This window comes from Branchiostoma lanceolatum, chromosome 19 (genome assembly GCF_035083965.1).
Source record: "Branchiostoma lanceolatum isolate klBraLanc5 chromosome 19, klBraLanc5.hap2, whole genome shotgun sequence".
Taxonomy (NCBI): domain Eukaryota; kingdom Metazoa; phylum Chordata; class Leptocardii; order Amphioxiformes; family Branchiostomatidae; genus Branchiostoma; species Branchiostoma lanceolatum.
Genome location: NC_089740.1, coordinates 12,080,039 through 12,106,378, shown reverse-complemented (window position 1 = coordinate 12,106,378; position 26,340 = coordinate 12,080,039). Strand labels below are relative to the sequence as shown.

Sequence of the window (26,340 nt, the reverse complement as noted above, 5' to 3'; positions counted from 1 at the left end):
CTTGTTATCGGCCTTCTGTGTAGACCTCCTGTGGGGGACTTTTTGGGCTGACTTTCGCTGTTTTCTCATATTGGTCTCATGTTCTATGGTCAAATTTAATCGGGACGCCAATTCTTGAATGAATATTTGGAATATTTGACTGCCACCCAAGAAAGACAAACTTTTCGATCGAGGTTGTGACAAAAACTGGAACTTAGGCCACAGCAAGTAAATTTTATGGATGACATCAGCGCGCTCATTAATTTTCGCCTGATTTCGAAAAAAAAAACAATTTTTTTTGTCCTTCGGCAATGGTCAACATACCTTAAATAGTACAATATGTCGCAAACTACAGTCAGTTCTATGGCAAAAATGTTCTAGATGCCATAACAAGGCATATGCACATGTAAGAATGGTGAAAACTCCATACAAATGCGTTGTACAATTATTGTGTATGCAAGCTGTAACAAGATTGCTCTTCGTCACCAACTTACAGGAAGACACTGTGCAGCCCTCATGCCAAACTTGTAATATAGTGTGTACTTTCTGTGCCGTTATTATAAACAACGTGTAATCCAATGTGCTGTTCTTGAATGAAGTGTACTACTAACAAAATCGAAATTTCATTGCCCTCCGATGATATGTCCGACAAAGGCCCTGTGTTGTGCAATTGTTTGATATGATCCAGCAGAACTTGAAGCTCAATTGCTTGCATTTGATGGCATGTGTTGACAGGGTGTTCCATATGAATACCCAGTTGAATATAGTTGCTGCCCAGGTATTCAAGAATGCCCATGATGGTATGACATGTTTACTGTTGAATCAAGGCGGTCTTATATTATATATGAAACCTCATTGGTTGAATACATGACCTGTTGGTCGTGATAGCATATTTTGTTGCCTCAAGTCTTGTTTAACAAGATTCATAATCTAAAAATTTGAAAATATAGGAATCTTGTTTTTTTGCCCATCTTTTTTTTTTCCGCCCTATCTCATTAATTTTGGAGTCTGCGGAGGATGTCATCCATAAAATTTACTTGCTGTGGCCTTACTAGATCTAATTGGGGCCCCTTGCGGCTTCCCGCGGTAATGCAGCGGGATCTTATTTTTTCGGGGTGGGGGGGGGGGGGTGAGATAGCTTTTGATGGTGCAAGTTTTGGCCCCGTATGGCATAGCGGCTTGGTCCGGAACTGCACGGGAATTTTTGTTAAAATCGTTATCGTTAGACACTAATTCTCTGATCCACTCTACTTTTTCTCGAGTCGTTAAGTTTTGTAGTTTATTAAGTACCCTGCATGCACGTGTGGTATCGTTCCTCTTATGTCCTGGGAACTACCGTTATCTCCTGTCGGTCAAGGTCGCTCTGAACCCCGAACCGATCACAGAGAGGCACCGATGTGTTTGGTTCCCACGGGGTTAGTAACAATAATAGCGAACACGTCAGTCCCAATGGAAAAGCCATGTCCATCTCACTCCAACAGTAACAACACCGACACAATCAACACGTTAAACACGCCATGTTGTTTTAGACAAAGTAAACGGGGGAACAATGCGAACCCACCGCACATAGTGTAACGCGACTCACAACTACGTGTTAGTCGGATCAACTATCAAATGCCTTTACGCTATACGTGCACAAATACACTGTATTACGCGACTAGCAGGTGTTGCGATATTTTCTCCTGGCGAGATTCACTGGTCCTTCTTCGTGTTGATATTGAGGCGTTGTCCAATCTTGGGGGTAAATACTATTTTTGAGAGAGAAAATATCATGAACAGAGGAATACATAGGACGAATCGGTACAAGCTTTTGATCGGCCTATGTGAAAAGTTTTGACTTCTCCAAGCGAGTGGACTACCTTCGGAAAGAGATGGCTTCAGAAGAAGAGTTACAGCAAGACAAGACAAGGAACGATGTGCTCCAGGAGTCTAAGATGGCTATAGAGATGCTGACATCACGTCTGCAAGACGAGGAGGACAGATGGAAGGAAACAACGTTCGCACACTGCTGTCACCTGCACAGGTAAGTAACACCGGTACAGTGTGTGGTGAAAGGACTGAAGTTGTAAACAAGCAATAGTTAGATTTTACTTTGAGATCTGTGTGGGAAAATCAGATTCCTTATCTCTCTTCCCATGCGGTATCATGACAACATGTTTGATGTCAAACATTTTGAACTGGAAAAGATCTAAGGTCATAGTAACGTTTACATATCTTTTATATATGTAAATTGTATATTGATACAGTCACGTAGTTTTAAAATTCACCTTTTTTATCAACCAGAAAATCTATTCCAGAGTGGAACTCGTTACCACCAAGTACAGTAGAAGTAGCCTTTGACTAGCCTCTACCAGTCTCCGCGGGTCGCTGGGAAAATAGTAGAAATTGGCCAAATAAAGTCAATTGTATGAAGGGAGTCGGCTACGGAGAGAGGGTCCAATAGGCAACCCTAGACTGCGGATGGGAATGTTGTCCTCCATGGCCAAAGTCCCCCGGCAAATGCTCTCTCTATTTCCGACGCGGTTAGTCTGGTAGAGACTAGCCTTTGACTAGGTAGCTTTAAAGAACGCTTGCAGCTAGATGTGCAGAGGGTAGGTGTGACAGGTCGTTCAGTGTAATGTAACCAGCTGCTGTCGCGCCGTGTGCCTGCAAAGCTGATGTGTTACGCCGAAGGGCGGTTATACCTAGTCTCTACCAGACTAACTACGCCAGCTATAGGGAGAACATTTGCCAGGGACCGTTTGGCCACCAGAGGGTTTCATTTGCAAGCGCAGTTACTTATTAGCCTTACCGTGGACTGACTCTACTGGCCAATTATTCCCTTTTTTTTACCGAATTCTACGATCCATTGGAAAGCCTGGTGGAGGCTAAGTAAGTTATACCGGCTACACAGACTACAGATACAGACAGACTCATTTTCGAACGTGTGGTGGATAGGGTTAAAGGGTGATGGATATGGAAAACACAGAGTGGAAATAGGAATGCATACTTGACTAGCCAGCCCATGTACAGCTGTTTTGTAGTGCCTTATAAAGATATCGTGTACGATTTGAGAGCTCTCCGAGACGTTCACAGCCAACTGCTTACGTGAGACTGATGCCTTTCATGATTATGTCGTCTGTTTGACGTCATGGCAAACCCTTGGGTTGTATACCTTATTTGAACGAGCTCATACAGATGAACACATACTAGCATCTCTTAGTGCATGGCTCTGGTTAGGGACATCCCTCGGATAGGAAGTTGAGTGGAGGTCCCGTGTTTGAGGAGAGCCTCACATCGAGCACGTAAAAGAACCCACCACACTTATCGAAAAGATTAGAGACACTTTCCTGGTGTGAGTGGATCAAATAAATCTCTTAATCTGTCCGTAATCTCTTGATATGCAGCTTGTGCTGTTACAAACCTGGTGTGTTACGTGTTAAGGCGGTTTACCGGGTATGCAATACAAACAAACAAAAAACAAAAAACAACAACAACAAAAACAAGCAAATAAACAAACCAGGTTATGCTGAGATAGCCAGAAAAATGTAAGGCTTTATTCTTCCAACATCTGCTTTGTTTACAGATTTGTTGAGTCGACATTAACGTTATATACAGCATATCATAGATCTAAAAGCGCTAGCATTAGGGCTATCGCAGTCGTAAAGCTACACACACACGCGCCCAGATCACAATTCTTGCAAGAACAAGACGATTTAAAGAAACCCATATATAAATGGACGTTCTAACGTTATTATGTCATCTCCTCCTTTTGGTATGAGAATATTTATAGGGTTTGGTCGTCAAATAAAGGAGGTCCCATTTTTAGGTCGAACAGGTGTCCAGCAACCCGAACCTGCTGAAGACCTCCCAGCGGGTCTCTTAAAGTTAAACCGATTAATCACGCAGTGTTGTCGTACTATCATCGTACAACAACAGACATGTGGGGAACAATGGATTCAAAGTGAAAAAAGAAGCTCAAGATATTGTCTTAGTAGTTCTCACGGTAGTGTTAGAAGAAACGTAACTTTGATCAAATGTATCTAGAATTCTAGAAATGTAGATACTGCGCATGCTTTCTAAGTAATGAGTATTAACTTAAGTATAACTTAACTGGGAACATGACGCTTCGAGTTGGACGGAAAACATGGAAGAAGGAGAAGAATTAAGACGATGCTAGTACAATGTACCAACCTTATCAAACAATTTTATGAAGTTTCATGATACATTGTCATACTAAAATGAAGACTATGACTTTGATTTCAACGAATATTCTTCGTGTTACAAGCACGATTGAAGGTAGCAGGGCTCTTTGGTAATGAGCCTTCCCTCCTAAAACGTTAGTGTTTGCCAAAGTAACGGAGTTGAAATGTTGCGGCATATAGTGTTACATGTGCTGTAAGTCCCTAGCGGTACAGAAGAGTCCTCATGCGAGAGATTTCATTATTGCAGCAGTATTTGCTGTGACTGGTATGGTAGAACCATCCCCATCAAACTTCCGATTGTTTTCTCGTCATAACAAAGTGTCACATATTCTAGGTCTACTAATGATTTGCTTAGGCTGAATTGTTACTTTCTAGTAAATCTATTGATGATATGTAAAATTTATGATTGATCCCCCCCAACACATTGGAATAGCCCTTTGAGAGTTGACAGCTGATCACTTTGGGAGTAGGATTAAAAGGACCAGTGAGTGAGGTCTAGACATTTTGGAATTGGAATTGGAAGTTGGTGTGAAAGTGGAGTAGAGAAAGGGGGTGACATGAGTAGGGGGCAGCTTGAAGGGGGTGGAGAGGAGAAGGGAGGGGGTACAGCAATGGAGAGGGGGGAGTGTGACTGAGGGGATAAAATGGAGTCTGGGGAGTGGGGGTGGGGGTCAAAAATTATGGAATTTCTAGGGAGGGAGCATATTGGGGAGGGAGGTCCAAAGTGTCAAAGCATGATCTGCTCTATCTTAAGTTGAGACACACAATTATCAGCAATTTTGTGTACTACCTGAAGATTTGATTTATCATATTTGAAGCATGATTATAATCCATCCCAAACTGACCATACAACTTGCAGTTAGAGCCCTCATACAGAATTTTATTGTCTTAAGTAACCTTGTGAATAATACCTAAGGCAACCTGAAGTGAAGGTATATATAGTTTCTGTCGTAACATTCGGTATATACATTTATATGTGTGTTTATTTAACAATTCACATAACAGTACAGTACCTGACCTTTTACATTTCCGTCGCTACGTTCTGGTATATTGGAACTAAAAGGTTTGAGTTTCATCCTAAGAAAGCCACCGACACTGTGATTAATTACCTAAGAACAAAGCAAACATCTAATGTTTCCTCCTGAACAAAGGCGTGCAGGTGGCACCCCGGCGACAGCACCTATTGACGTCTCCCGATCTGTTTCCTCAGGTTACAACATGAAAACTTCAAAAAGCAGGGCACGGTGGCCAGGGGAGTCTACGTGGAGAAATCTGGGCCTTGTGAGTAGATGTGATCTCCTTCATACATACTTTATTGTTCGTGTGTACTTCAAGTTTCTTTAGTATCCACCAGATTCCTTTGGTTGCTGAAAAAAAGTTAAGAAACTGGCCAAATCGGGTGAAGAATTTGCGAGAGGAGTTAGACGGAAACACTGAATAGTGTTTCTGTCACAAATCATTCACCCTATTTGTTCAGTTCTGACTGTTTTTCCAGCAACTAGAAGAGTCTGGTAGAGACTAGAGTTTCTTACTCTAAACTAACTGTGTTGAAAAGTTGCTGAATGCTGTTGTCAAACCAAGCTAGGATCCGTCCAGTGAGTCAAGGGAGTTTAACAGTTGTCTTGTGAAGCACCAGTCTGGTTGGAGTATCATGATACACATGTCAGACTCTGCGTCAATAGTTGCCAGCTACTTCAGTTTCTACAATAGAAGCAGACCACTATATGGTTTAACTTCGTATGAGTTAGATCTGTCCCTATAGTGACTGCTTAATAAGGGATTTAGAAAGAAACAAAATGGTCATAGCAGACAGGTGGTGATAAATTACTATTCTAAATCATAGTGTTAGATAGTATACGTACTATGTTCTTAGTATAGTATCCATCCTTATATTTGATTTGCATCTTGGAATATTTTTAATACATTTATTGACTCTAATATGTGAGAATAATCTTCTAATATATAAAACTAAATATGTGAATTATAGCATAATGCCAAGGTCCTTGTAGTTGTACAAAGGTGTGATTCATATCTGTCTCAAACCTCTGTGCTTGTCAGTAGTTCAATATGACAAATTTAGAAAATAGCAACAGTCAGAATGACAATGTGTATGTTGCTTTTCAGTTCCAGCTTACATCGAGGTCTTGCACGCCACATCCAGCAGTGCCAGCATCACACCAATCGTCCGATTCCGCATCACCCGAGAACTCCGTGCCGCCAACCTCTTAGACTTTGCACTGTACGTCTACTCCTCTTACCTTGGCCTCGACTCGGCCGCTCTCAGTCTTTCCTCCAAGAAACTGAACAAAGTTTTCAACACAAAGACCAAGCATGTGTTAATGGGAGAAGCTTTGAAGGACTTTACAACCATCGGAGGCAGTCATCATCCAGTCTTTCATATGAGCGTTGAGGGTAAAGAGAAAAATCAGCAGCAAACTACACTTGTGCAGTCTAAAGGCTTGAAGATGTCTCAGAAGGAAGCGTTGTGCGTCGAGGGCGATATTCAGCGGATCAACGGGAACCTTACTCGAGCTGTGTCTTGCTACTGTAGCGCGTATGAAGAGGATCCGTTGTATGTCATCGACCACCTCAAGTCGCTGCCGCAAGAGTCGCTGGAAAGCGTGGTGGAGCTGGTAGACTTCTGGGGGCGAAGTTCGGCAGAAGCGGCGGAGCAGAGGGAAGAGTATGGCGTCTTGCTCACCCCCGACCAGCTGTCATCCTTCATTCTATCGTGTCCCGCTAGCCTGATCGGTGCATCAAGCTGTGCTAGAATATCCCAACTTTTCAAAGAAAAGAAGTACCAAGAAGTGATTGAGAAGTGCTCCGCTATCCTGGAGCACCAACCCGACAAACCTCTCCGTCTGTACCTAGACCGCGGTCTCGCTGCTCTACTGGCGAGGAAACGGGACCGAGTTGTGGCAGCGGACTTCATAAAGGCCTTCCTAGAGGACGAGAATGAGCTGAAAGAGTACATGCTAGCTCAGAAACAGCACCTACCTCGAGTGTTGAAGGTCTTACATAGGTGCGCGAGCTTGGATCAGCCTAAAAGAGCCACTAGTACTGAAGACATCAACAAGTGGCAGTCTTTTGTAATAGATTGTGGTAAAATCATCCTACTGTTTGATCCGTACGATGGAAAGACATTGACTCGCTGTGCCACACTACAGGCAGACCTGGGTGACTTCACGGGTGCAACAGAGATGTGGACCAACATGCTAAAGCTGCTACGGGGTCAGGAGAGCCCGTCCAAGGGTCCCATGATTGACACTCTTGTGGCACGAGCGTTTTGTCACTTCCAGCTCGGAAAGCTAGATTACGCAACCACTGATCTGATCGCTGCGGTTAACATCGATGCAGACCTATCGAAAGCTGAAATGTCGAAAAACTTCGCAAAAGAGCAACTGAAAGAAATCGTGAGCTACGTTGTTGGCCTTGGCAGAAAGATGAGTGTTTGTGTGAGAAAGGAGAGCCAGACAGACGACGGTAACAGTGATCAGGTCCGGGCTGCCCTCCAGTTGTTCAAACTCGTCCTAGCGCTTCAGCCAAACAACAGGAAAGTACTCCATGCGTGCGCCGAGTGCCACACGTTCTTGGGCGAACACCAAGAAGCGGCGGACATCTACGATACCATGTTACAGAACGACACAAGAACTGACACGTCCACGTTATGCTCCCGAGCGCTTTCCAACCTGAAAGCAGGACATCTCGACATCGCCATGTCAGATATAAACATCGCCTTTGACAGAAATCCGAACTCCATTGACGCGCTCTGCGCTAGAGCCTACTTCTTCTTGCTCAAGGGTCAAGAAGACGACTTGATAGAAGATGTCTTGAAGGCAAGTCTTGTGTCTGTTAAAGACACGGCAGTGAGTCTGAAGAAAATCCCTGTCCCTGAACAAGAACACTTGAAGGAAATCATCATCAAAGGCTGTCAAACTCTTCTCCATGCTAATAGAGAGGATACTACAAATACTGGGGATGCAGCTGGGATGTCAGTCAAGTAAGTATTTAAAAAAAGATATTTATAAGATTTCTTTAACATCATTTATTTCATCTTATATAGGCTTTGACTTTTGAAGATCACTATACGTTGTTATTTTCTTCATTTATTTTTCTATACAACTTCAAGAATAGCTGTTTTTTCCCCATTGATATTATGTATAATGCTGTTGTAAGGTCCCATAACCTTATATCAGTGTGCCCATATACATTGTATAACAGTTAACAGTAATGTTACAGTCAGTAGTTAGAATCAGTATATACACAGTAACATTGCAATACTAATCATCAGTGAACACTGACTAACTGCCCCCAAAACTGCTGATGTAGCTGGGGTGTCAGTCAAGTAAGTATCTTTTTGAAAAGAAATTTGTTAAATTTCCTTAATGATCATATTTATTTCACATTTCTTAGGTTTTTACTTTTTAACATTTACCAATTTTTTTATTGTCTTCCCTTCTCTGCAGAAGAAAAGTTGTTTTTTCACCATCATTATGTATTACATAGGAATATTGTAAGGTCCCATAACATTACATACCAGTTGTCCATATATAACAGTTTACTGTAATGTTACAGCGAGTAGTTAGAATCAATAAATGTACTGTAACAGTAACGTTGCAATACTGTCCACTATTGAACACTGACTAACTGCCCCCATAACTGTACAGGGAGAAGACAGAGGCTGTGCTCTGTCTGACAGACCTGCTCCAGCTGCTGAGTCCAGGGACAGAGGGGGTTCATCTCCTGCGGGCCCACGCACACTTGGAGCTGGGCAACGAGCAGGAGGCCCAGCGGATCCTACTGGACAAGGTCAAGTCTAACCCGCAGGACCCTGTCTCCAGCGTTCACCTGGCGCTGCTGAGGCTACGACTGGGAAAAGTACAGGAAGCAGTGCAGGTGAAAAAGCACATTTATCTCATTAGGCCACACCAATCTAATTTCTTGGTTAACGGATTTTTTAAATAATTTTAGCATTACAAAAAAATCATGAAAACAGAAGGCTGGGGTGAAATCTTGCACCTGACCCTGTTAACTCCCTGAAATTGTGTGTACCAAAGTAAAAACTTTCCTCTGAGATTCTGTTTTCTTGTTGATTTTCCAATCTAGCATATTTTAAAAAATTCCGTTAACCAATTCCGTTAACCAAGAAATTAAATGTAACAGTTTGTTGTGATTTTGTGCAAGGTTGTCTGATATGACAGTTGTATGGGATTAAGGTTTACCTGTATGTGTGTGTGTGTGTACTAAATGCATGAATTGCACAGATTTGTACATGTGTGCATCTGTGTTTCTGTGTGTGTGTGTCTGTCTGTCTGTGTTAGACATAAAATTGACACAGCAAAATACAGCAGAACAACTTCTTTCTTTAAGTCCGACTCTACATTTCATTTCAACCAATGGCTTCAAACCATAATGCATCAGGGTGTTTAATGTTTAATACATGCACATATATGGTCCGCGACTAATCTGAAATTCAATACTGTTGATTGTTCTTTACAGGGCTGTATCGCTGTTCTGGAGACCCAAGGAGAAGCCACCTTCCATGCAGCACTAGCTGATGTGCCAGAAGAGGACAGACAGGTGTTATTGAGGAGTTCTCAGCAGTACGGCTTCAGCCTGTTACAACAGAGTCAGGAACCTGCTGTCATAAATACAGCCGTCAGTGCCTTCACCATTGCAACGCTGACATCAGGTATGTCATGGAAAGATGAACTTGACTTTGTGAACGAGAATTAGACAAATGTGCAACGTGTATTGAAGCACATGTCATAGGAGTGATGAAAATTTTTTTGTCTTTACCTTAAGCACACTATAGCTACTTGGCTACCAATTCTTTATTGGTTATGGGATAGGCAGCACTCTGGGAGAAGGTTAAAGCTGAGTAGCAATGTACTTGCAGTCTAGACCTAGAGCAGAAACTTTGTACTTCTTATGGTTCCTTTGCTCTACACAAGTGCTGTGAAGTAGAAGTCAATGACTCCCTTTGTATTCCCTTTTTAATGTGACAGATATGACGAACACGACAGCCCTGATGGCTCGTGCTGAATGCCACGCTCACCTCGGGAGTTACCAGGCAGCGGCGCAGGACTACAGTAGAGTGCTGGAGGTCCAGACCGAATGTAGCACCGCATTGTGCGCCCGGGGTTGCATGAACATTGTCATGAACAAGCAACAGGTCAGTAAAGAAAAATAAGTATCAGTGTTGAACAAACATATTATACTTCTGTAGCCCGTGATTAGTTTCAACAGGTATAAAATGTGTATAGATGTGGTCCCAAATGTATGAATACTTTGCATCTGGGAATGATCTGTAAGCTGCAGTGCAAATGTGAACCAGTCAGAATTGCCTTGAGGAAGGTGACAGATGGTCACTGGAACGTTGGTTGAATAAATGACTTAGTTGTTTGTCTTTTTATTCTATACTTCCGAAAATGTACCTCCAAATTTTCCACTTTGAACTTACGAATATGTTGAATACCTTGCAGGAAGCGGTGGAAGATTTCCTGTCAGCATTGCGTAAAGACTCGGAAGCAGCAAGGACACAAATCCTACTCCTACAGCAACAAATGCGGCTGTTACTGCTGTACTGGTTACATCTGTACGCTACGGACGTGATGTCCCAGGGACCATATAACAGGTGTCTGGACGACGCAGTGTTGATCGGACACTTACTCATATCCATTGATGCTGATGTTGCAGCATGGCAACTGTTGTATGCAGATTCTCTTATCATTAAAGGTAAGTTTATCAATGTCAATGTCTCCAACATCATATTGTGGTCGTCTTGCTTTTCTGTGACCTTCATTTTTGTGTACAGTAACTTTATATGGTTTTCTGTGACCACCTTTCTTTTTAAAAACAATTTCTATTCAAATCACGGTCAAACCTTAGTGGACTTGCCACTGTATACAGATAGCCATGAGGACTATGAGTGCATGGTCAATGGGAGAAATGATTTAAGGGACCACCAAAAATTGGCCATGATACGTGGTCCCTATGTAGAGGTGGTCACCATCAATTTGTAAATTCTACTGTAAAAATGTATACTAAGCATTTACCTTTTATTTTTCTCCAGGGGACTTGGACCAGGCCTTTGTGCACCTGAATCGTGTGCTACAGTTGACACCTGATGACCGGTCAGTCCTGGCGCGCAGAGGACTGATCTATGTGAAGAAGGGCAACTACCAGCTGGCCGCAACAGAACTCAGTCCTCTGGCGGAGCTGGACTCTGAAGGCCTGGAGTTCGTCCTGAAGGCTCTAGACAGTGAGCAAAGGGACTCCTTGGTCAAGGTGTGAAATCATCCTTAAACTTCAAGAAGCTGAACACTATCCACACATAGGTAAACATGCCTGTCCTTGGTGCTGAACATTATCCACACACTGGGAAACATGCCTGTCCTTGGTGCTGAACACGATCCACACATAGGTAAACATGCCTGTCCTTGGTGCTAAACACTATCCACACACTGGTGAACATGCCTGTCCTTGGTGCTGAACACTATCCACACACAGGTGAACATGTATGTCCTTGGTGCTGAACACTATCCACACACAGATGAACATGTCTGTCCTTGGTGTTGAACACTATCCACACACAGGTAAACATGTCTGTCCTTGGTGCTGAACACAATCCACACATGGGTGAACATGCCTGTCCTTGGTGCTGAACACAATCCACATTTAGGTGAACATGCCTGTCCTTGGTGCTGAACACTATTGTAATTGATTCTACAAGTGTAGTCACAAAGTCTCAAGGTTCTAAACAAGATTATTTGATGCTGACTTGAGGTGGACAGAAAAAGAAAATCTGTGGTTAGTGAAGGTTTAGTTCAAATGAAATCAACACATAACTGTCATTTGAACAGGTGTCCCTGAAGAAGGCTGAAGTCCTGACTGGACTGAATGACCACGAGGAGGCTCTGTGCTACCTGACCCTTGCAGTGGCCGCCTCACAGAGCTCAGACGTGGACGTTCTCCGCCAGCGTACAAAGTGTCTGAGCAGGCTACAACAGTACGACCAGGCCCTGCACGATATCAATCTGGTCATAAAGAAGAACAATGCAAACAAGAGTACATCTCAGGTAAGACTTATCTCTGTTACAATCGATTTTCACCTACTTTTTCATGTAATAGTTTTGATTTCTAAATCATAGAAACGTACATGGAGTTTAACTTGTTGTGATTTCCAAACTGTATAAAAGTTATAGTGAATGACTTGTTTTGTTAGGTGATACATGTATTCAAATGAGCCAAGGTAAATCAGGGAGTACTTAATATGAAATGTTACAATTCGAGTACATGTGGTCAAATATCTGTAACGCTACATGATAAAAAAGTCTCAAAATCAAGCAAACTTCAGCCCAAGCGCTTATTGTGTATGAACTATTGGACACATTCTGTTCCCAGTTTACTACAAAACTATGTAAACATAGGTTAAGGCTTAACATGTCTAATTATGTGGCTGTCATCACGATTCCAACAGGTCAGTGACTACTGCTGGCGGGGCTACATCAACCTCCTTCGCAACAAGGAACATCCCGCCGTGGTGGATTATGTGCACGCATTCAAAACAGACCGACAGAAAACCGTCAGTTTGGTGACATCACGTCCAGGGAAGAACACCCTTGCTCAGGTGTTTCACAGGTAGGTAGATGTAGAGTCTTCAGATGTATAAGACATTGACATGGATAAATATGATAAGGTGCAAGTGATCAAGCTATCTTAATTCTTTTTTAAAACTTTTCTAGTACAATCAAGGAAACAGTTATGTATGATAGGCTTTTTTGGCTTTTGTCAATGACATTAATGCTACATTGTATCAATATTCCTTGAAAAGAGTGGATATCCTTAACTCATTTCTTCAGAAAAATTGGTTGAGTATTATTAACTTTGTTTAATTGAGTTCATCACAATGTGAAAGGGAGGGCAAAAAAAGGTGCATGAACATTTTTACAAATTGCCCCCCTCCCCACTACAAGATGCCCTCCCACTTTCTTGTATGTTCCTTATGAACTTAAAAAAGCAGATTAATTATTGTATTGTTGCATCTGTGCTTTCAGATATGCTGAGCACCAGTATAAGAAAGGGAAGACAGAAGACACCATTGCAGTCTGTCAGCTGGGGCTACTACTGGACGGAACCAATGAAAAACTGCGCAGTTTGAAGATGAAGGCCACAAAGGACCAGGCACATGCACAGTGTACCATTTTGTAACTGTCCACCACCAGTCACTGAATCTGTTCTTGTTCAGAGTCTGCACTGTTACGGTTTTAAAAAGAGTTTTATTTTGTCACTTTTACATGTAACCATAAACATTTGCCACCTGTCTTTATTGGCAGAATGTCTGTTCCAACATAGTCTTCTGGTTCTTGTTCATAGTCTGCAAATCCCCTGGTAGGGATATCACACAGATGGCTGTAATACAATGTACAACACAGTTACCAGCTTAAAGAATTTATATTCTATTTTCCGATGGTATGTTAAAAGGACCCCTGACCTCCTCCCTTGAACTCTTGAAAAACGGCCTCGGCCGAATGAGTGTATCGTTGAATACTTTCAAGGTTAAATAAAGGTTGCAAAAAAAACAAGAATACTTGTAACCCAGTCTTTATGCTATTGTGTAAATAAGCTGTAATATTATGCCTCCTGGTGGTCAACTCAATTATGTCAAGTTTGAGTCATTGGTACATGATGGCACGAGTTATCCTTGAGGTTATTCTGTGCATCAAGGATAGGGATGCTTGTATTCTTTTTAGATGAATAAGAAGGCTTTAGCAAGGCTTTATTGCTTTTTTTCAATCCTTTGTTTGTCTTCTAGTGTACATCATACAGTACATGTACGGTAGGGTAAGTGATTATCAAGAACAGATCAGATTGATAGCACTGTTACGGTTTTAAAAAGAGCTTTATTTTGTCACTTTTACATGTATAAACATTTGCCACCTGTCTTTATTGGCAGAATGTCTGTTCCAACATATAGATTGGTGTGACCACACTTTTTGGTGATCACACTTTTAGTTGTTTGATACCGGGAGGTTTATTTCATTCAACCACTATGAATTTGAAATAAAATTTCACAACATTTTGTTGAGACTGTTGCTTTAATAAGATTCACCTGGTCAATATAATGATAATGTTGAATTTCCAATCTACAGTCTTATATTCAAACATGAACGTTTTCTTTCAAGTTGCCATTTTCTTATTACTCTGTACATTTTTTACTTGCCATGGAATTAACATTAACTTTGGTCCGACATTGAAAATTTGGTCCATCAACGGATTAAATGTTTCTGCACAGTGCAGTAGAACCGATGGCTCTATCATAAATATTAGTTTCCTAAATTTATCTAAATTTATTTGGGCTGCCCATCCACCGATTTTTTGCTAAATTTCCAGAACCGAGAAGTTTAATTGTCGGGGCCTAAAAAGTTTAAATGTCCCGCCCAACTTGCGAGGCGAGGTCGTGCGCTGATTGGTCCAATGGCTGATCACCACGTGACCAGCCCCAGCTGACAGGAATCAGACGACAACAAGGACGGCCTGAGGTACGGCTGGACATGCGGGCTGTCCGGCACGGCCTAGTGGTCTCTCAGGCCCGGCCGGGGGGACGGGACCTCCTCGGACGGAGCCAAGCAATGCTCCTGGGCCTCGGGATTCTTCAGATCGTCCTCGGTTGTGCCGTGGTGTCCCTCAGCTTCGCCGCGCTGGCCATGACCACCTACAGCCGTGTCCGGAACGCGTGTCCTTACTGGGCTGGTTTCGCCGTAAGTAGTGACCACACAAGATGACCACTAGCCTCTTTACAATACTACGTAGTATAAAATACGTATTTCATTGTCAAAATTACCGAAGGACTGATTTTTGAACCCCGCTGTACTAGCTATTAACGTTTATACTAATTTTCCAGAATGTTATTTTCCAGAATTCATTCGTAGAAACTCTTAATCGTTTCGGCCCTTAAACCGATTTCTCTTTATTTGGATTCACGCAGATCTGTTGTCGATCTGTGTCCCATTTGCGTCTCTTTATTTCACAGTTCTCGACCCTGAATAAGACGTTTTTGTGTTCAGATATTCCCCAGTAGCGACAGCGGTACAGAACGAACACAATGGCTACCTTATGACTAATATATATGACTGATCCTATGATGCTGATCCCGAGGGACTCCATCTATTTGCATTTTTATGGATCCTATGCTAATGCTGAGGAGGGTTTAGCTGATTCTCTGCAACTATTGTGTGAATGCATAGCTGTAAAGCTATGGAGATAGTTAATTGTAGAATTACCATATCAACAGAATTAAGCTTTTAAACACCATTCCTGATTGAGGGAAATTGTTAATCTCCAAGCAGATGTTGGAAGGAGAGATTGGTCATCGAGAGATCATAGGAAAGAAGGCTTGCGCCAATAAATATCCCCAATTTCGCCAAGCAAATCTGGTCACCCCTGCGCTTTTCGGTTTTAGTGTGCTGGGTTCTTTAGAAAAAAAGATACTAATATTTTGATTTGTGCTAGAAAACAAAAGAACAGGAAATTGATAATGTTGATTACAGTTTGGCTGCAACTATTGTGTAAATGCGTACCTGTAAAACTATGGAGATATTTTATTGTAGAATTATTTAGCATATCAACAGGATTAGCTTGTTTTATCCACTTTAATGAGTACAATTAAATATGAATGAGAAAAGAGATGGACCAGAAAGGATGGTTCAGATTACCTTTTTAGTATTTGTGCAAATTTTTTGTTTCAAATCTTCATGATCTTGTGTCTTTCTAGCATAAATGGTGCATAGTATTTGTCATATCATAGTATATATATATTTTTTTTCTGTTAGATGGCATCATGTGGCATTATACTTTTGGTGTTTAGCCAAGAGTTAAGGATTCAAACCCCCAATAGGCCCAGATGGTGTGCCCTAGGGAAAGGCACTTTTGATGAATTTCCCACTTGGGGTAGGGAATGTTCCTGAGCAGCCTTTGTAACCCCTAGCCTCTACCAGGCCCCGTCCTTTCGCTGGGAAAATAGTAGAAATCGGCTGAGGTAGTCCGCTATACAGGGTAGTCCGCTATACAGTGAAGCTCCATTATCGATAATGGAGCTTCACTGTATAGCGGACTACCATGTAGAGCTATGTAACCCCTACCTCAGCCTGTGGTAGAATTCTTTTGCTATTTTCACACAAAAAATGCTAGATTTGGGCTTCTATGCCATGATGTAAGAGGCATTTAAGTCATAGAATTAATACAGGTGTCTGTATTAATAATACAGGTGTCTGTATTAATAAGTCATAGAATCTGAGATGATGTATTTTCTTGTTGTACAGGCCATGCTGTCAGGCGGGGTTGGGATGATAGCCTGGAAGCAGCAGACTTCTCTGGCAGTAAGTATGATATTCCAAGGGCAGAAATCTTTTGCCCTTCTGAGGCTAAATGAACGAAAGTCCCTATCGGACATCAGTAGAATTGAACACTGATCTCAATGTACATCAAAATTCCTAAAAAGTCGATGGCTATTAAATTTTCTTGTGGATTAACGTTGCCATGCAAGAAAGACCATTTTAGAACAAGATCACAAAATACAGAATTAAAAAAAAAAACAAGCCATCTATTTGAAAGTTCATCTGTGTTGGTAGAAATCATTCTGGATGAAAATTGAACTGTAATTTCTCACACAAAAAATGGCAGAGCTTTACAACCATCCCTCATCAACAGAGACAGGGGGAGCCATAGACTCTCTGTAACTTACGATCAACTGCTCACCGAGTCACATGTCCTATCTGCATAATGTAATTTCACAGAAGCAGTGGATTGCTCATTCCTTGACAAAGACTGCAGTCAAAAATTTGGGTAAATTTATTTGTGTTGGAAATTACAGTTCAACTTTGATCCAGAAGCCATGCATTTATTTTCTCCCCCCACCAGGTGAGTTTCTTCACGTTCCTGTCTGCTGTGTGTGTGCTGTTACACCTGGTGGCCGCTGTCTTGTCTGGGGAGAGTACAACACTGCTGACATCACTCAACTCCTGTATACCTCAGAACCTGGGCAAGGTCAGTACATATTACATGTTCATGTGTCTCAAGTGGTAGCGTAACCCCGTAGCTTGTCCTTGGATCCGTTCAATCCCAGGGTCACTGTCAGCCCCAGCTTGGACATGTTAAGGATTGCATTCGTCATTTTGGATGGTGATGTAAAGCCAGCGGCCCCGTGTATGACGGAGCTTCAGGTGTCAACATGTAACTTCTGCTTGTAAAGGAACCCAAAACACCTCAAGCCTCTGCATGTAAAAGAGCTCAACACAATTATTCATTGAAAAGAGTAGGGTCGGGGTGACCCAATGTGCTTGGCTAAAAACTTGTGCTAGGCACTATCAGCTATTGAAAAAAGCATCACTCTTCATGTTCATTTTGATTTTGGCCACTTGACGGTAATTTACCGTAAAGTTAACCTTTTTTTTCTTACCTTACATTACAAGACAATTGTATTTTTTCTTCACGTTATTAATGTCTTGTAGAAGTGATAGCCAATAAGTACCAACTCAAAAAAGAACAAGGAAGAATCATGATCATAACTACAAGAATCAGCCCAAATCGTGTCATCAAGTGCAGTGGAGGGCTTGAAATAGTTTAGGCATGACAAGCTGTTTGGTGTGATAAATGTATAAGCAACTGCTGTGTTCCTGTGAAACTGGTGGGTTAAAATCAATTTGAAATCAGACTCTTGTGTGAAGAGTAGCACTGGATTCACCATTCACCTTGGAGTTTGTGTTCGTGTGTGTTTGCAGACATGTCAGTGTCTGCTAGGGGGCACTGACATGACATGTTCGGGTATCCAGACCCTGCTGAAGGAACTGATGTACGCCGTCTGTGGGACCAGCGTCGTGGCGTGTCTAGTCAGTGCGCTGTCTGTAGCTGTGGGCTGTATGCACTTCATCAAGAGAGGATCGCACCAGAGTGTGAGTAGAACTTTCTCATAGCAATCTTGTCTTTTGTATTTAACACCACTCTTCCTGCTGCCTAACCCTTTAACCAATAGCTATAGGGAATTGGGTGCCAAACATAGATGTTATTTAATCTAATCTAATCATTGATATTTTCTATGGTGCATTTCTAGTCTTCTGTTATGTTGTTCTTTAACAAACAACCCACTACTGAGATGCTACCTTTTGAACACACAACTGCCTTGATTGGGGGGGGGGGGGGGGGGGTTCTGGATCAGGAGTACCTGTCAGTATGCATACAAATTTTACGGGAGGTTAAAGACAGTGGAAGGAGAGGGTTTGGCTCTGCCTTCCATTACCATGGTGTAGACACAGTGGATAACAACCTACCGCCCCTACAGCCTCAAAAAGGCTACGAGACTACCTTTACTTTTTTTTAAATGTACGAATCCTTGCTCTAATTGACAGATGCTGTATGGACACAGCCTGGGATCCCCAGTTCTCCCCTCCGACTCCTTACGCACACCTCTGGAAGATGAGATGTTCCCAGTAAACATGGTTCAGCCTGTTCCTCCTCCTCCTTACTCCCCTCCTGGCTGTTACATCTCACAACACGGAATTCTCAGGTTAGTTGTATCTTCAACTTACTGAATTTATATAAGTTTCAAATACATGTACATTGTACTCAGTATATCCTGAAATGTTTTTTTTTAATTTATTTTTTAACGATCTCTCTCAATGCAAGGCCGTAAGAGGCCACTTCTAGTTTGTGGCGGTTTTATTCTCACATTTTTTTGCTGTGACCACTTTCATGCAAATTCATGACACAGGGAATATGTGTGTTTCCAGTGCATAACTGTACTGCAGTCTTGTTTAAACTCTAAACATAAAAGTGAAAACCTCCATAAACCATCTACCATGAGGTTAAGTCCCCACAAAAATAAATAGATAAATTAGCAGTGCATTTCTGATTTAGAAGTGGGTAAGAAAGGGGGGCAGTGCATTACAAATGGAAAGTTTTCAGGTTATTAAGACATTACAGTAAATTCAGAAACAGGAAAGTTAAGCTTCACATTGCTCAATGCATGACCCTTGACCTCAATACAACTTGTTTCCCCAGTGAGGACCCCCCTCCCTACTCAGCTGTTGACCCCCTTGCCAGGATTACAGAGATTGGTGCACAGTGGACAGCTGAGGCACAGCGCTCGGTGGTAAGCTGACATCACATTTATAATACATTTTGTCTGTAATACTGTGTATAATGATTACAGATTAGTTTATGTATCCAAGAATGTAAGATCTAACATCCTTAATTGTGGGAAATGTTTTTAATCTCATCACATCTTGTGGTAGGAAACTGGTAGAAAAGACCATTTGCAGGCAGACCCTTACTAGTCTAACTCTTTGACCATAGGGGCACCATAGAAGATCTGGCAAACAGTTTTCTCCACCCTTCTTGGTTTTCTGTTCTTACTGTTTCACTTATTTCCTTGCCTGTCCATTCTCTGATATTTTCCTCCCATGTTTTCTGTTGCCTACCCCTCCTTCTTCTTCCCTGGACAGTTCCTTGCACGATAGTTTTGGCTAGTCTTGATGAACGTGACACATGGCCGTACCACTTCAGTTTTCTTTTCTTTACTGTTGTATTAAAGGAGGTCTTCGTACAGACCAATGTTTTTCTTGACAAATGTTTGTCATCTATATGATGTCTAAAATGTTGTTTCTTCTTATCTCCATGAAAAAAGGCTTTTTCATGGAGATACTGTTTTGCGTGTTTGTGTGTATGTTTGTGTCACCGGATGCTTAAAGTCAGCATAACTGTAGAACATGTAGATGGATTGTAATGATATTTGGTATGTGGGTAGGTGTTGGGAGGAGAAAGGTCAAGGTCGATTTTGGGCCCCCTGGTATGTGTCACTGGAACTGCAGTGGCGTATTTGTAAAAATCTTCTAAGGAGAATAACTGAAGAAAGGAACGACAGATTGTCATGTTCTTGTTTGTATATGTTAGGATGATGCGACCAGACTGAGCCCCAGTGTAGAAGGAGCCTGTGGAACGCAGGCTGTCTCACATTCCGTGTTGGCAGTGTCTCACTCGGGAACTCTCAACAACATGCTGGACAGTCTACAACTGGCTTCCAGCTTCAACAGCGGCCAGACTCCACCCAACGCTAAGGTCAGTGTTCATGTATGTAAAGTCAAACCTGTCTTTAGGTGACCACTCATGGCACTTGAAAAAAATGTTTATAGTAGACAGGTGGTCACTGTAGACAGAATTTGTAATGCTTGAGACAATGCGAACTATAATCTAAGGGACCACCAAAATCCATTAATCAATTTGAATTTGTATCTATACCTGAGACCCGACCAAATTGTTTTCTTGGATCTCAGATGTTTTACAGTAAAAATGAACCTAGAGGTCAAGATGAAAATAGTGGGCTGGGAGGAAAATTTGAATCATCACTTCAGGAAACTCATGAAGCTATTGGGTCACTGGCCCTGTAACGTTTTCTTCAGACTCTGGATCCATTGGCATGTGTGGTGGCCGCCATCTTGATTTTGTGACGTCGCAGGGTAGCCATACCATTTCATTGGCAGGGGTGTTTTTTGGGTCGCTAGCGTTCTCTCGATTTTCAACAAATCGGCACACAACTATCACACATTCAACTCCAATAAAAAGAAAAATTCAATACCAATTCATATTTATAAAAAGACCCTGTAATTGCTAAACTAACATAGCAAACCTGAAGTATATTTAAGAACACTTAACTCTAGTTTTATGTTGATCCTCCTGTTTAGTATCATGTTAAATTAATCGGAGAACCAACATACTCAATCAGTGTGACCCGACAAGGAATTGTAGTTTGTTGAAAGTGTTAAATAAATATGATTGAACATTTTACAGGGAACAACGACGTGTGAATCGGCTGAACTGCAGCGTGCTGTAGACATGAGTCTGGAGAGCGTACTCCAGGCCTTCCACGAACAAACACAGCAGATGGACGGGACGGAAACAAATGTCAGACAGGAGCCGACCAGGAACTTCAGACATGTACCTCACTTTACCCTTCCTGATGCAACACCAAGTCCACAGGGAGCAGCTAGCTTAGTGAGAGAGAACTCAGACTCAAACGTGCCACGCCATGGAAGCAGAGTCAGGCAGGACTTGAAAAATAAGACTCAAGATTCAAGAGTGAGAAGTGATCCCAGGCTGGGCTTGCACAAAAGGCATGAAGAACCACTCGCAGAAGTTTCATCACTCAATGGCATTCAGGAGGACAGTCATCCACAGGGCAACACTGGCAGGAAAAGTAAGGCAGAAAGACCAAAAACACTCAATCTATCTGGGAATGCAAAGCTTAGGAAACACACTCATAGAAGTCATAAAAAGAGGCCCAGATCCTTGGTTGATGCTAAAGACCTTAAAGACACGAAAGTCCTGGTTGCTCAGTTTCTGGAGCAGCCGGTAGGAAACCTTCCCCCGGCCGTGCAGATTGTTGTGGAAAATATCAAGTCTGTCATCCAGTCGGATGAGCACCACCTAGCGGAAGTGATGCACAGTGCAAGTGTCCTTCAGGAAGTGGAAGTGCGCCACTCCACCTACAGGTACAGCCTGAGCTCCACCAGCTCCAGCAGTCACGTGTCCTCGTCTGGCTCCGTTTACAGGACGGTGGAGGTTTCCAGTTCAACTGTCTGTAGGACAGGGGAGGTTTCTCCATCTAGTGCTGTTTGTAGGACAGCTGAGGCTCCAGGTGCTGTGCCCAGGACAGCTGAGGGGTTAGAGACAGCTGAAGATTGTTACAGGGAGACTGTGCTGTAACATGTACAGCAGATGTTTATCCATCTATAGCTAGTGCTGTTTGTAGGACAACTGAGGTTCCAGGTGGTGTCTCCAGGGCACCTGAAGGTCAACGTTGTGTAGAGACAGCAGAAGACATTTACAAGGAATCTGTGGTGTAACATGTATAGCAGATGTTTCTCTATCTATAGCTAGTACTGTTTGTAAGACAGCTGAGGTTCCAGGTGCTGTGTCCAGGACAGCTGAAGGTCAACGTTGTGTAGAGACAACAGAAGACATTTACGGGGAAACTGTGCTGTAACATGTACAGCAGATGTTTCTCTATCTATAGCTAGTACTGTTTGAAGGACAGCTGAGGTTCCAGGTGCTGTGTCCAGGACAGCTGAAGGTCAATGTTGTGTAGAGACAGCAGAAGACTTTTACAAGGAAACTGCAGTGACAGCAGATGTTTTTCCATCTAGTACTGTTTGTAGGACATCTAAGATTCCAGATGCTGTGCATAGGACAGCTGAAGGGCAGCATGTTTAGAGACAGCAGGACACATTTACAGGGAAACTGTGCTGACATTGACATTCAGGCTGATATGTCCCCAAACCTTGTCTATAGCAAACAAGCACATCTTCTGATCATTCCAGAAAATGGAGAAAGTACTTGACACAGAGTCGAGCCTACATGCATGTTAAAAGATATGTCCTCATTGTACTGGGACTGAAATATTTAACAATTAACCTCTTGCATCTGATGGTAGCTAAAGTAGCATGTGCTAGTGCAATTTATTATTGCAGCTCAGTTACAGATCGCTCCTATGCTGTGCCTACTATCAGTATTATAGCTTTGTTGCATTCATTGTAGCATTGTATCTATTCACTATTCCTATATTGTCATTACTTATGCTATACCTGTCATTCTATAATCTACTGTATATATTACATATTACATTGTTGAATTTGTCACAACTGTTAGCTGTTGGTGTAAATGGTGATGCCATACTTGATATTATTGAACCATGAGAATCGATATCACTGAAACGCAATATACTACGTTATATATGTAAAGTCATATTCTGTAAAATTATGTGAAAAAGCCATATTTAACACTCTTCTGGGTTGATTTGTTGCAAATATCCAATTATGATAAGCCAGGGACTTTGCAATGGTAAAACATGCATCACTCATATTTTCATATGCTAGGTAATACCTCAAAATCTTGGATTCAAAAGGAGTGGACTAGAAAAAATCAACTCATAGCTATGTGCATGTAATCTTATTAATGGGGATACATGAAATCTTGAACACATCTGTAGTTAAAAGACTTTTCAACGATTTATCTTGTATTAGTACACCGAAGTGGTTACCTGTTTCATGACAGCAAATGATACACATGTATATATATCTACAGCAAACACAAGGAAACTGAAAAACAAACAAATTTCTCTTCATGTAAACAACACAGAAGTGTTGAGATCAGGGACAACATCAGGGTTTAGGGGTGAGTTTGGAGGCTTACGATGTGAATGTGATACCAGCCTTAATAATGATTCAGGCAAGAAAAAATGGACCAATGAAGAATGATCGATTGATGACAATAAAGTTCTGGAACACAGAATTTGAAAGCTATGGTTTCGCATCTTTCAATGCCTCTATGAAGTTCGGTGTGATTGGTTAGTGGCCTTACTTCTCGCTCACTGGGTGAAAACCCAAAGGTGACGGGTTCAAAACCCAAATAACTATCATTAACTTACTTGCTACCGGAAGGGCTTACTTGCCGTGCAATGTTGAGATTGACCTTCAGAGGGGATGTTAGATCTTTGGTTCATTTTTTGAGCATGTTTAAGATCCCACCACACTTGTTAATAAGATCTACATTGTAGAGTAGGGGTTTGCCCCTGTGTCCTATCACTAATTATAGAGCAAACATTGCAGAAACAGTCTCTCTCTAGCCTGAATAAGTCCCGCATGTTGCACTTGTCAATAGCTAGTAGGGGTTTTACCTGATGCGCTCTTGTTAAGCTTGTGGTAGACATGTTTTGAAGACAATTCAATCTCTAATGATCTGCCGGTTTATTCTAGTGACGCTGAAGAAGAGTAATAGATGTCACTCGAAATGTCCTGAAGTGATCTCTGAATCGTATCCAGTTGTAGAGACTGTCAGTTGTCTTTAGATATTGTCAACCTGGATGTCTAACCTTCATGTATTATGGTAGACTTTGCAGAAACATGCCTTCTCTACTGTTACACAGTATTAGCGTAACAGTGGGGATCAACCACCACTACCACTGGTAATTATAACTGACCAGTCTAACTGGTCCGGACCTTTTAGCCTAGTGGTTAGCGCGTTGAATTCCCAAGCCATGCGGACTGGGATAGGCGGGGGTTCTAATCCCGGGAGCGGCGTACTCGCCCCTTTGGGTTTTTACATTAGTACAGTAGAGTTGTGTGGGCGTCTTGTTCAGTCTGCTAACTTAATCACTACTGCTGGGATAACATTAATGCTCCTCTGGTAATCACATCATTCTGTAGTCTGATGTGGGAACGGCCACTGCTGGATTTGTAATGCAATTAGGGATGAGATCATGGGCAGTGTTGTAATTTGATCATCAGATGCAGTGCCTTTTAAATAGATGGGTTAATTCAGTGCCCGTGCAGTTTCAAAACAAGCTGATAGGGGGCCTAAACTTGATATACTGCTCTTTCCTGACCCTAAAGCTGCCTTCTTCCCCAAAATCACGACTATCATAGTATGTCCAAAACAGAAGATGAGGTGGAAGGTAGAGGTGAGGTCACTCCCGGTAGGGGAAGCTGAGTATGGAACCATGTATTAGGTGCCAATACGTGGTGTTGAAAAAGACGCCGTCTAGCGACTGAAAGAGGACGTGCAGCATACCTGACCGTCAGTCGTGAAATATAGTCGTAGAAGGCTGAATCTTTGCAACGTCTTTGATATAGAAATTGAACAAACCAAATATCAAGACAATCCATCCAGGCCTTCTTGAGTTATGCTGGTCTTCTACACACACACACACTAATACAAACGCTACCGAAAACATAACCTTCTTGGCGAGGTTTAAGAAATGCGTGTGTGAACCAAGGATCACCAAGCCTTAGGCAGGGTTTCTTTTTTGATTCATCAGTTTTACACGAGTTTCTTAATTTGAGTTGATAAGGTAAAAAGGTCACGAATAATTAGAAAAGGATTCTGATGTGACCATGGAGGTTAAAATAATATTTTAACCTCCTTGATGTGACGACTTCGTCAGCATGTCTTTAATCAATTATATCGTACCTTCGTGGCCAATCAGAGACGCCCCTTGCCTAAATTACCTCACGTGATATTCAGATTTCCCGCCGTGATGAAGTCAGGTTCACCAGGTGTTGCATTCCTGCTGTAGCGTGGTCCGTGTGCACGACGTGTCCAAAAGTTCCAACTTTCGACACACAAAACTTGCAATTTTCTCACATTTTCGCGGAGATTTGTCCACAAAAATTGCGAAGAAGGGCTTCTGGAATGCCATGGGCGAAAATGGCCGGGAAAGTTTACGGAAATGCTTGGAAGGGCGGTCGGATGGCTTTGGATTCAAACATGTGACGCAGAACCATACAGGCAAGCTTCTAGAAATTTTTTCTTTGTGTTTTCGACGAAAAGTGTCAAGATTTACCAGCAAAGCAATGCAGTGTGGTCGGAAACTCGTGTCTTGTCTGTTTTTACTGCACAGTTGAAACGGACTAAACAAAGGCGCGAAAGGCTGGTGAAAATAACAGGCGACGCTTTGGAAATTGGTATAAAAACTAAGGCGGAGAAACTGTGCTGAAAGTTTTAGAGCAGAAATTTCAAGCCGAGGCATTGAGACTTAATTGCCAACAAGTGTTTTATGGTAGTCACACATTCAACGGTATCATTTGATGTAACGTTACATATATTCATGGATATTGTCCTTGTTTTTCGCCGCAGTCATAGCTGGACACACACAACCTGTCTCTCCCTCTGCAACGCGAAGCCCGGACAAACAACACTGATTCTTCATTTTCCAGCCAAATAAGTAAGTAAAAATCTATATCGTGTACATTCTTCTTTTGTTGTTGTTAAGTATATGACAGCGAGCGTTTTCGACCACAGTTGGCTATTTTTGCTATGTTGTAGTTTGTAGAAGTATACTGCTAGTGTATTTTTCTCTTGTTATACGTCGTAACACGGACTCGTTTGACGACTCTTTTACGACGGTTAGGTGAGGCTGTAAATATCAAGACAGGATATCCCTCTTAGTGTGTCGGCAAAAGCGCCACTGTTGATAGTTTGTTTCATATCACGAACGTTTAACGTTAAATGCAAGGAATGTTGAGTGAAGTGGTGGGTTGGAGATACGCACCTGGTTTCTTGTCATGTCATTTGCATAATTATGTATGAGTGTAAACACGTAAATAGCGCCATTCATTGTGTGTTCCTA

The 26,340-nt window shown here is 42.0% G+C and overlaps 2 protein-coding genes across 2 annotated transcripts; both read left to right on the top strand.

The window, feature by feature from the left end:
* The first annotated feature begins 1,592 nt into the window (after positions 1–1,592).
* LOC136425143 (uncharacterized) lies at positions 1,593–14,247 on the top strand. Its single transcript, XM_066413941.1, has 11 exons — positions 1,593–2,002; positions 5,374–5,444; positions 6,288–8,163; positions 8,831–9,059; positions 9,663–9,855; positions 10,172–10,338; positions 10,649–10,901; positions 11,239–11,453; positions 12,029–12,244; positions 12,646–12,806; positions 13,223–14,247. Exons 1-11 carry the CDS (start codon positions 1,851–1,853, stop codon positions 13,374–13,376), a joined length of 3,687 nt encoding a protein of 1,228 aa, XP_066270038.1. The 5' UTR covers positions 1,593–1,850; the 3' UTR covers positions 13,377–14,247.
* A 420-nt stretch (positions 14,248–14,667) lies between these two features.
* LOC136425355 (protein ENTREP2-like) lies at positions 14,668–23,511 on the top strand. The gene is made up of 8 exons (XM_066414205.1): positions 14,668–14,926; positions 16,487–16,543; positions 17,085–17,210; positions 17,945–18,115; positions 18,569–18,726; positions 19,221–19,311; positions 20,112–20,276; positions 21,006–23,511. Exons 1-8 carry the CDS (start codon positions 14,720–14,722, stop codon positions 21,918–21,920), a joined length of 1,890 nt encoding a protein of 629 aa, XP_066270302.1. The 5' UTR covers positions 14,668–14,719; the 3' UTR covers positions 21,921–23,511.
* The last annotated feature ends 2,829 nt before the right edge of the window (positions 23,512–26,340 follow it).